At 36.6% G+C, this 12,281-nt stretch overlaps 1 protein-coding gene across 1 annotated transcript; it reads left to right on the forward strand.

The window, feature by feature from the left end:
• Window positions 1–2,220: 2,220 nt before the first annotated feature.
• LOC140171314 (S-adenosylmethionine-dependent methyltransferase Rv2258c-like) lies at window positions 2,221–11,880 on the forward strand. The gene is made up of 4 exons (XM_072194550.1): window positions 2,221–2,557; window positions 6,664–6,875; window positions 8,714–8,836; window positions 9,074–11,880. Exons 1-4 carry the CDS (start codon window positions 2,358–2,360, stop codon window positions 9,640–9,642), a joined length of 1,104 nt encoding a protein of 367 aa, XP_072050651.1. The 5' UTR covers window positions 2,221–2,357; the 3' UTR covers window positions 9,643–11,880.
• Window positions 11,881–12,281: the final 401 nt, after the last annotated feature.

The raw sequence follows: 12,281 nt of genomic DNA on the forward strand, positions 1-12,281 counted from the left end.
GTTATTAATATTTGGCTGATGATATGATCAGTGCTATCTTCGGTAGATAGCATCAAATGTTATTAATCTTTGGCTAATATAATCAGTGCTATCTTCAGTAGATAGCATCAAATGTTATTAATCTTTGGTTGATATAATCAGTGCTATCTTCAGTAGATAGCATCAAATGTTATTCATCTTTGGCTGATATGATCAGTGCTATCTTCAGTAGATAGCATCAAATACTATTAATCTTTGGCTGATATGATCAGTGCTATCTTCAGTAGATAGCATCAAATGTTATTAATATTTGGCTGATGATATGATCAGTGCTATCTTCGGTAGATAGCATCAAATGTTATTAATCTTTGGCTAATATAATCAGTGCTATCTTCAGTAGATAGCATCAAATGTTATTAATCTTTGGTTGATATAATCAGTGCTATCTTCAGTAGATAGCATCAAATGTTATTCATCTTTGGCTGATATGATCAGTGCTATCTTCAGTAGATAGCATCAAATGTTATTCATCTTTGGCTGATATGATCAGTGCTATCTTCAGTAGATAGCATCAAATGTTATTAATCTTTGGCTGATATGATCAGTGCTATCTACAGTAGATAGCATCAAATGTTATTAATCTTTGGCTGATATGATCAGTGCTATCTTCAGTAGATAGCATCAAATGTTATTAATCTTTGGCTGATATGATCAGTGCTATCTTCGGTAGATAGCATCAAATGTTATTAATCTTTGGCTGATATGATCAGTGCTATCTTCAGTAGATAGCATCAAATGTTATTAATCTTTGGCTGATATGATCAGTGCTATCTTCGGTAGATAGCATCAAATGTTATTAATCATTGGCTGATATGATCAGTGCTATCTTCAGTAGATAGCATCAAATGTTATTAATCTTTGGCTGATATGATCAGTGCTATCTTCAGTAGATAGCATCAAATGCTATTAATCTTTGGCTGATATGATCAGTGCTATCTTCAGTAGATAGCATCAAATGTTATTAATCTTTGGCTGATATGATCAGTGCTATCTACAGTAGATAGCATCAAATATTATTAATCTTTGGCTGATATGATCAGTGCTATCTTCAGTAGATAGCATCAAATGTTATTAATCTTTGGCTGATATGATCAGTGCTATCTTCGGTAGATAGCATCAAATGTTATTAATCTTTGGCTGATATGATCAGTGCTATCTTCAGTAGATAGCATCAAATGTTATTAATCTTTGGCTGATATGATCAGTGCTATCTTCGGTAGATAGCATCAAATGTTATTAATCATTGGCTGATATGATCAGTGCTATCTTCAGTAGATAGCATCAAATGTTATTAATCTTTGGCTGATATGATCAGTGCTATCTTCAGTAGATAGCATCAAATGCTATTAATCTTTGGCTGATATGATCAGTGCTATCTTCAGTAGATAGCATCAAATGCTATTAATCTTTGGCTGATATGATCAGTGCTATCTTCAGTAGATAGCATCAAATGCTATTAATCTTTGGCTGATATGATCAGTGCTATCTTCAGTAGATAGCGTCAAATGTTATTAATCTTTGGCTGATATGATCAGTGCTATCTTCGGTAGATAACATCAAACGTCATTAACCTTTGCTTGATAGGGTCAGCGCTATCTTCATTAAATAGCATCTAGTGCCATTGACCTTTGCTTGATACGATCAGTGATATCTTCAGTAGATAACATCAAACGTCATTAACCTTTGCTTGATAGGGTCAGCGCTATCTTCATTAAATAGCATCTAGTGCCATTGACCTTTGCTTGATACGATCAGTGATATCTTCAGTAGATAACATCAAATGTTATTAAACTTTGTTTGGTATGGTCAGTAGATAGCATCTTAACCTTTGTTTGATACTATAAGTGCTATCTTCAGTAGATAGAATCAAATGTCATTAACCTTTGCCCGATAGGATCAGTGTTATCGTCAGTAATTCATTACCATGATTACCGTGCGACAAAGTAGCATACATTGTTCTACGAACTTTTTGACCGCCCTCAGTAGATAGCATTAATGAAAAGATCGGTGATATCTTCAGTAGATAGCATGCAATGAAAGCTTATGCACCTAACTGATTCATCACATACATGTAACTACTTATTACTAATACCGTGCTAATACTATTGAACTCAAAGGGTCAACGCTCTGAGCTGATCTGAACGCATTGTGAAATGAAGCATACATTTGAAATGAAAATTATTCACGCAAGGCTGAAAATTGCACTGATTCACTACTATACTCGGGTACACGTTTAGGCAGGTGTGTTGCTGTATCATTTTCTTCAACAAAACGCATAGGCCTACTTATCATTTTATAAGAATCACCCTCATATTTAAATGGAAAGTAAGAACAAGGAAGCGACCAAAGAGTCCTCGGAGGATTTTGAAGCCTATTTGCAGAATGCTGTACATGGTGGGTATGTTTGCATGGCGATTGGTATCGGACTGGATACAGGGCTTTGGCAGGTGTTATGTGATTTGGATGGACGCCCTAAAACGGCACGAGAAATAGCGGATCGCGCTGGTCTGAAGGAAAGGTTTGTATTGTTTTACACTGATCGGCCCAGGTAGGCCTATAGCAGAGAAGATGTAATTAGGCCTATCATACTAGTAAGCTATCCTTATTTCTCAAAAGGACTATAAAGTATAAGTTTCAATTGATTATTTCACATAATAATTATACGTTAAGGGATCTAAAATGAGCGTTTATTGCGTTTCGACAGTATTTTTTGTGGGACATGAGAGCCTCAGACCTATCGAATTGCATTCTGAATACGAAGCATGTCTTTCTGATATCAAATATTTTTCATTTTTTGAAAATCACAATATAATACAAATTTTATGACAAATTATAAAAATTTGATATTTTTCAAATTTTTGATATATAACAGTCCTCGAAGTAAATTATATAAATCTAATGACATATTCTTAAAGTGTATGTAGCAGGGAGGAAAAGCCGACGGTCAATTGAAAATTTTGACCTTTCATATTGAAGATATGGATTTTTTCCCAAAAGACCTAATTTTTTTTGGTGTTTTGGGAAAAGAAATCCATATCTTCAATACGAAAGGTCAAAATTTTCAATTGATCGTCGGCTTTTCATCCCACCTACATACTTTTTAAGTACAAATCATCAGATTTGTAAAGTTTACTTCAAGTACTGTTAAATATCAAAAATATCAATTTTTAATGATTTGCCATAAAATGTGTATTAAATTTCGAATTTCAAAAATCAAAATTATTTGATATCAGAATGACATTCTTCGTATTCAGAATGCAATTCGATATGTCTGATGTGCTCTAATGTCCCACAATAAATACTGTCCAAACGTTCATACCCCAGCCCTTAAAGGCATAATCAACCATTTGCTCATTCAGAAAATATCATTCGTAAAAATCATCAAAATTCATTTTTTTGCACATTTGTTAGCAGCATAGATGTGCAGGTTGTGACAGTTTACATGAAATTGGAGAAATGAGCTGCATGAATTTGAAATCAGTTTTGCCAATACTGCTGTTTTCCCAGTTTTTTTTTGCCTAATTTTTCATTGCAAAAATACCTATTGACAATTTAAATGACTAAGACATATATCCTTCACCTTTAAGCAATGTTTGTACACACAATTTTAATTTTTACTGCTGTGATGGGATCACTGAATGGGCCTCTAACCATTGACCTGGAACTGAACGTCGCTGATTATAGTCTCATGAGTTTGTGATCTGACAATACTGACTTGATACTATAGACGAATCCAATTTCACGCATTCCTGCTCCTCAATGGCAGCCATAGCCGCGACGGGGACCCAGCTATCTCACCTAAAATGTGAAATGATGCGACCTTGAAGGGTATTTCAAACTGCATTCTATCACCCGTGTTACACGTAGACAAAAGAATGATGACAGTTTACAACACACAAGAATCTAACATCGAATTTTAAGCGGGTTTAATCCACCCAATTGGGTACTCACAACACCTGTTTGGTGCATGCGGGTACCCAAATATGGCCCACCAAATCCTGACCATGACTTGGCTCGTTAGATTCTTCTATACGAACCTTGCCTTGCCACAATTTTGTTTATTTCACTCAAGTAGCCGGAGCAGGAATTAATTTCCAGGAGGGGCAAGACTGTATGGAGCAGGGGCCCAAATCCACCATTAATTTCCCACTGGGGGGGAGGAATAGACAATTTTGCCAGGCTTATTGATAATAATCGTATGGTATTGCATACCGTATGGATTTCCCATCTCTCTGCCCCTCCTCTCCCTCCTTTTTCCCCTTGCACTAGGGGCCGGGGGCCCAAATAGGCAATTGCCCCCCCAGCTACGCCACTGCGCCGGAGGCAGGGTGGACAAGGTGCCCCCCTGGCTCGAGCTCGAAATAATACCGTATTTAGATATTGACCAATATTTGTCATGAATTCCCTTTACCGGGTTATACATTCTTATGAAATAAAAGGTGCACTTAGAACCTTTTTTTTGTCCCGTATACAGCACCCTAAGCAATGTTTAAGTTCTTCTATAAAGAACCTTGAAAAGTTCTATAAAGAACCTTGAAAAATTCTACAAAGAACCTTACAGATTTAAATAGGCCTATAGGAGTTTTCTGATTCTCATAACGAAGTTAAGAATAATGAAATTTAGAATTGAAGCAAATTTCCACGGGTTCTTTGTAGAACAAAAAACATGTTCTTTAGGCAAGAAAATGATTCTTTGTAGAACCTTTAAGGGCGTACTACACCCATATATTGGTTTGATTGGTCTAAATAAATATTTTTTCATTTATAGCTAGGCGATATATGCACGGATCATGTGAAATATAAAAAAATATGAAAAAAAGAAGAAAAAAAGTGCTTTTAAACAATTGTAGTAAGTCATTTTAGCCCTATATATATTTTGTTTACTGTATCCTAGTTACTCAGATGCGTGTTTCATAACAAACCATGATTTATTCTATTCAGCATGTTCAAGTAGGGTACATGAATAGAATACATTAAATCCTTTGTTATACTCTCTATAGAAAATCTAGTGGTGCATGCAAAATATATAAACACTTACACAATGGATGTATAGTCATTAGTCAATAATATTATAATGTGCTGTTAGGAGAAGAAAAGGCTATTAGGTCACCGTATGTCAGGTTATAGGTCAATTGGTTCAGGTCAAATTTAAGCATCAATTTTGAATACACATGTGAGAGTTTGTGATATCATAATGAGGAATAATTTTGATTTTCTGTCTTTAACTGGATATATATCGAGAAGTGCAAGGTGGATATACTAATATACCTTGGGATGTAAATGGTGAGTACAATTTAGAATGCCTAGTTGAGATGGATTTCACAAATAAATATAAAATAGTTACCAAAATCACAAACGTTAAGCTTACGGAAAACTACCCAATATGGTGGTATAGGTGACAAGAAATACAATTTTTTTTCAACATTGCTGTAGTATGGTTGTGGTAACCTGTTACCTGTGGCTTAATTAAGTTTCAGTGAAATAATGTCGCAAGTTAAAAATACAAAATATAGCTCAACATTGAAAATAGAAGCATTTTAACCAGTTCCTTTTTTGATAGTTGTGGAGCACCAAGTTCATGAAGTCATAAAAGAAATCAGGAACCACTTATTCCCATTTTACATATCAACTTTATTTTCCTCACGTGTTAGCAACACATATCCAAAATTTTAACGAAATCCGTTGATAGTAAGCTTTCCAAAATGAAGTGAATTTAAATCATCAGTGATGTACCACCTTTTGGCTCCTACTTTTAAAAGCATGTAAGCTACGTTGATACCGATGCCACCAATAAAACGAGAAGATTTGCCCCTTCATTTTGCATACCACTTTGTCCAATTTTGTTTTGTAATTTCTTCACAAAATGCAAAAAATGCAAAAAAAAATCAATGGGTGTAGTACCCCTTATTAAGGACCCTGGATTAAGAATGAACGCTCAAAGGGTTTTAAGTGGAACAGAAAAGGGGTTCTTTGGCCAAGAAAATGATTTTTTAGTATCAAAAGGGTTTTACCTTTCACTTGTACTTAACTTTGTGATGAATCTCTGAATAATTTGAAATTTCTTTAAGGTTCTTAAAAAACTTTTTGAGGTTCTTTATAGAATCTAGCCTTATCATTGCTTAGGGTGCTGTATACGGGATAAAAAAAAAAATTTAAGTTGGATCTTTTTTCTAAGAGAGTAAGCCATTTATTGTCCTCATTATGGCTCATTTTAGCATTAAAATGGCAATTTTCATGGGTATTTGTCCCGGTAAAGTCATTTTAGTAGACGGTCAGCCGGACGATGGAAATGTTGGAAATGTTGCCCCCTCCCCAGTCTGGTGGCCTCGGCGGCTGCTGCCCTAAATACTTAATATAGATATTATGTAGAGAGGGACTTGGTGCTACGGTATATAACGAACAGTGAACAACACAATCGGGATAACATGGATAATATGAACATAATCCCAAAACGTCCAAGGCTTATACTAAGCAGGCACCCAGACTCTTTTACCCCATGGTTGGCCAGTTTTGGGACCAGGAGCTCATTTAGCTCCTGGTCCAGGCATACTTAATATAAGGCCTGAAAACGTCGTATAGCCTACCTGCATTAAAACCAAGAATTTGTTTAATAAATTCATACAGGTATGTCCGTGAATGGCTTGGTACTATGGTGATGGCCAAAATAGTGAACATCAAAGAGGACCAGCCTGAGACTTATTATATACCAGAACATCGTATTCCTGTATTGCATCCAAGAAGGGGTAAAACTGTGACCCTGTATGCCAAAACTGTTTCAACACTAAGTGGTGTCTCCAAAGATGTGGTGGAGCGTTTCAAGAAGGACGGGCCTAATGGTATGTAGGATCATGAGCAGATGCACCAAAGTTATCCATATGCAGAACTCCCAACCTCACACAATCGCTAATCATGGACACAAAGCTTCATTCCAATTCAATTTATTTCATCCAAAACGGTCCTGTCATACACCTTCCCCAATCAAACACATTTCTCTTGCATTCGATCATCTTCTACTCTTCCCTAGAAAAAAATCGTTATAATACCAAATCTAAACACCATGGAATTCACCATATCACATCCTCACAAGCTCACATAGAGCAGTCAAGTTAGCTCAATCGTTAAGGCGTTCGACCATGGTGCGAAAGGTTGCGGGTTCGAACCCTGGCGGTGCCCAGTACGCTATCGTGAAAATTGAGTTAGCGTGAAATTCCCCTGGACAAGGAACTCACTGCTAATTTGTCTCGTTGTAACCCGTACGAAACTCGGGGAGCTGATCCTGGTTGCGATGGTTATTTGTGGATTGTCTAGGGTGTGCGCTCTTGAAGCAGCAAATTCCCTGAACGGTTGTTTAATGGTTTATGGAATGATGTGGGGGCCATAGTGGTCAGCGACAACCTGTAAAGTGTGCTGAGGCTTGTGGCGTTGTGCCTGTGCGTAGCGCACTATAAATCATTGCGCTTTTTTTTTTTTTTAACATTGGGCGCCCCATTCCTTTTTTAAAGGAATTTTGATTTCAGATGGCCTCGAATTCCATATAACTAGTTTGGCGCAATTGCCGGGAAAATTGACATGTTTCTGGAAAGTGTTTCTATTTGTAAAGTAAATACCTATTGCGGATCTTGCTGTTCTTGATTTGAATTTATGGGCTCTTTTATCCAACAACTGTCCGAAAGGTAGCCATTATAGGGCCTTCTTAACACACTATTTGACCAACTTCACCGAAAATATTTGAAAATTTTAAAGTTGGTTAAAATTCAAAACAATTAAAAAATGGCTCCTAGATATTTTTTTTTTTTTTTTTAAAATTAATGAAAAAAAAATTGGCCCAAGAATTTTTTGTTACGTTTAACGAAAAAGAAGTGGGCCTAAAAAACCGGTTTGGGGGATTTGGGGCCAAAAATGAGCATTTTGGCCCAAATTTAACTCTCACAGATGAATTTTTCAAGTCTTGGCCATTCTAAATATGCACACTTTTATATACTTTTTAATTTTGGACCAACAATTTAGCAGTTATGAGGCCCGAGTTTCCATAGTTCCAGGGTTAAGACCAACCTTAAACGTACTGCCTATTGTCGTCACAATGAATCTGTTTTGCATTCGATATTGGCTCATACACAAAACTCTAATGATAAGAGGAACATGAAAAATTGAAAGAAACCCTTGGCGCTGCTTAACCCTTTTAAAGGTTTTTTTTTTATAATTAAAGGACTGGCACGGTCAAAAGACGTTTCCGTAAAAAATTCTGGTACGCCACTAGTGATTAAACCACTTAAGGGTAGACGAGGTATTGTTGGTCGAAGCAACTAAAAAAATCAATTTTCATTATCTAGATCCATATATTATTGAAAAATAACACCTTGATGTTTTGCAAAACATCATTCTACAAATCCCATACTTTGAAAACTTGCTTAATTTATTGTTGTTAATAAGTTATGTACGTTTTACAAAAGTGTTGTTGTTTCAGCCCTCTTAACAACATAACTCAAGAACCACAGGACCTACCAAATATATCTGTGATATTTGAATTCTTTTACACGTTCGCTATGAAATGAGCAATGCAGTTTTTGCCAAAGCTCAATACCATTCGCAAGATGCTGTGAATGACCAAATCGCAACAGTTTAATATAAGTAATAACCTTAATGACTCATTACCTTTTCATTCTGTGTTCTTCAGGAATCGCATTCCATCGCTACAGTGACTACGAAGCGTCATTGGCCGAGGTACGCAGGCGTTGGCTAGACGATTACCTCATTCAAGAGTTTATACCTACTGTAGTTGGTCTTCAAGAACAGTTAGGTAAATTATGCCTGCATATATTTTTAATTTAATTTAGTCAAATATTATAAGTTATTCCTTACATTTCATGAATAATGGTTATACCAGTGCTTATCCCCTGTAAAGATGAAAACATGATAAATAGCGCCATTACAAGACAAAAAACAAATCATTGCAGAAAAAAAAATCACTTATATTATAATTTTCTCTCAATCGTTTAATACATTTATTTATATTAATTATATTTTTTAAATGCAGAATCTGGTATAAATGTGCTGGACTTGGGCTGTGAAAATGGCGTCTTCGTTAATATCCTTGCACAAACCTTTCCAAACAGCCGGATATATGGAGTGGATATCTCTCAAGATTATATCAACGCAGGCGAGAAATCAGCACAACAAAAAGGTCTTAAAAACGCCTTTTACACCTGTTGCGATGCAGCTCAATTAGATGCCGCATGGAGCAACCAATTTCACTACGTTTTTATCAGCGATTCTTTGCACGATTTTGCATATGCTGATAAAGTTCTTGAGGAAATTCACCGGGTTATGAACGCTGACGGACAACTGTCCATTATTGATACATATTCCCATACTAAATTGTCTAAAAATCAGGCCCAGGCTGACAAGCTTTTAGTACGCTATGTCTCAAGTCTTATGTATTGTCTTCCATTGTCGCTTAATTACGAGGGTAGTTTAGGTCTTGGTGCAAATTGGGGGATAGAGGCTGCAGTGAAACTATTGGAAGATTGTGGGTTCGAATCCAAGATGCAAAGCACGCCAGGGAGGTCTGGTCTTCACTTTTTGTGTACAAAGAAGACACTGTAAAGCATATTAATATTCATGGAAAAAATTAAATGGATTAAGAAAAAAACCCACACACACACAAATTCAATGGTCCAGCTACGAGTATAGTAAATACAAAAACGTTTTTCACATTATTCGCAAAAGGTTAAATAGATTGACAGAGAACGTGTACACATTACACAATGGTGCAAATAAACATAATTTTTCACCAGGTTCGTCGTCACAAATGATAAAGGAGACAAGTAGAAGAAGTGATCCCGACTGGGGATTGAAGCCAGGACCTCAGGTTTACGAGACCTGTGTCTTAATCACTCGGCCACGGGAGTTTCATGATTAGGTTGTTTGATGAAGCTCCCGTAGCCGAGTGGTTAAGGGGTGTGTAAATGTTTTAAAAAATTGTCCAGAAACGAGAGAAATTTGCCATGTTTGCTGTGAATTTTTGCCTAGCAATATTGATCACAGGTTCAAAATTGATGGTGCATATCAATGACCAAACTCTCTAGTTTTATATTTGAGCCTGATCACTTGTGTAAGGTCTTAGGAAATTATGTAAATAGGCCTGTATATATAATGTTCCACATCGGCTCACGCACTTTTTTCACTCAGTCGAGATTTCATAACCTTCACTCGGGCCGATCTCCGTATCATTTGGCTAGAATATGTTGGACACTCCCTAGAAAGAATTATGATACTTATTTGGGTCTTCGGACCTCAACATATGCCTTAATATATTTTGTTTAGGCAGACAATGTCATGTGATTTTGCAGGGTCAGAAACGATAATGTCTACATGCTATTTTGTCAATCAAAATTCGCGAATTTCCCCACTTTTAAATCGAAAAAGACGTCTCTGGTAATGGTCACAGCGAGGAAGATCAAATTTGCGTGCATTCATAACCTACTTCATGCTCAAATCTTTCAATTAAGTGGCGAGTTCTGCTGATATATGTCATATCTACAGAATTCGCGTAACGCAAATTTGGGGCATGAATTCATTCATTAAACACTTACCTTTTCAACTTCTCACAAAATTGGACACGTAAGAAGCCCAACACAAGCCTTGCACTGTGGTTACAATAATATTTTTTGATTGGTATCTTCTGTTAGATATATTCCATATTTTGCTGGCAGACGCTCCTCGCAATACTTCGTAAATGGCACCAACTGTCAGTATAACATGTTATTCAATCTCAATTTCATCATTTCAAGGGTTCTCATTGTAGGTTGTCGATGTACGCTTAATGTTACTGAACTTAGTATCTGGTGGTGATACTAAAAAAAAAGATTAGAAATATTTGCTTATAGCATTGCGACTGACACAGCGACTAATCGCGCGGGACCGTCGTTTTCTATACAGTTATTGTGATATGTGCCAAGGAACAATGGGAAAGCGTGTATCGCTTTGAAGATCTATTCAAGTATAAACCGCCCGATCTAAATCAGTGAGTGAGAAGGACAGAGATGCTAGTTTGAAACGACAGTAAAATTCCGTATTTCATCATGTATAATTATTTTGCGAGTTTTTAGTGACGAGTTACCGTATTAGTAGAGTTAGAGCAGAGTTGGGTATTTGGGGATAGGAGTGTGTTTGTCGATGGACTGTGGATTTGTTGATGTGGGTGCTGCGGGGTATGTGAGGTACACGTGTGTGTGTTTTAGGGGATTGGCATTTTCTTCGGAAGGGGGGTCCCAAATATGTCGGTGAGCGGAGTCAATATTTTATGACACCCCCTATATATCGCGGGCAAACGTTTTTTACGACTCCCCCCCCCCCCCATCTTGGGTCGACATTTTTGTGACCCCCCTTCCACCTACAAAGACTCAAGACAAATTATTCATCCATAACTTACTGCCACTGTCTTGAATCTTCATGAATGTTTCATTCACTCAAACAGTTAACCTCAATCACTCCACGAAAGTGATGCCACAAGGCAAAGGCAAAAATTAAGAAAATGTACATTATTCGGAAGGCATAATAGATGACGTTTTAACGTGATATTTGTACAATATTTCCCAACCTAATTAAATTTTTGGACATTGTATTATTCTTACACATGTCTCAGCAGCCAGATGACATTTTTTAATACCTCATTATTTTGACTTAAAATGGACAGAAACCTTTCGTGATAGTTATTACGTATATTATTTCATCATTTTTGGTAATTTATGGTCAATATTAAAATTTGAAAGGAATTTTACATTATGACGTTAAATGTCAATATGCATAATTATCATGTGGAAATAAATGAAGGTAAAACTGCTTCTGCTATACGTCTTTGTTATACACTCTGTATTTTACCAATATGGCCTAAATCTTAACTTAAAAATAACAAGAAACAAAAATGTAAGGCATCCACTTCGCACAGACCCTGTGCTATTTCACAAAGGGTACATCATACAGAGGCGCCCTAAAACAAGCACCCGCGCCCATACAAACCCGCACCCACCCATCACCATTTATAGGCCCTACGCCACACTAGGGCCTATATGTACATGCTACCACACACATAATACCGCCGTATTTTATTTTTAAAACGTAGTTTAAAAACTCTGCAAGTAAATCACAACTCACCAATACTATATTCCACAAAATTGGACATTAATGTATTCGGATCACTGAGGCGTGTCCAAATGTATCAATTTCTTTGGGCCTGAACTCAG

The sequence above is a fragment of the Amphiura filiformis genome, chromosome 15 (genome assembly GCF_039555335.1).
Source record: "Amphiura filiformis chromosome 15, Afil_fr2py, whole genome shotgun sequence".
Lineage (NCBI taxonomy): Eukaryota > Metazoa > Echinodermata > Ophiuroidea > Amphilepidida > Amphiuridae > Amphiura > Amphiura filiformis.

What these genes read in the sequence shown, in the direction of transcription:
- LOC140171314 (XM_072194550.1), top strand. Translation starts at nt 2,358, where the DNA reads ATGGAAAGTAAGAACAAGGAAGCGACCAAAGAGTCCTCGGAGGATTTT. An exon ending in CAAGAAGGACGGGCCTAATG is followed by an intron (nt 6,876 to 8,713) that starts GTATGTAGGATC and finishes TGTGTTCTTCAG; the next exon opens with GAATCGCATTCCATCGCTAC. An exon ending in TGGTCTTCAAGAACAGTTAG is followed by an intron (nt 8,837 to 9,073) that starts GTAAATTATGCC and finishes TTTTAAATGCAG; the next exon opens with AATCTGGTATAAATGTGCTG.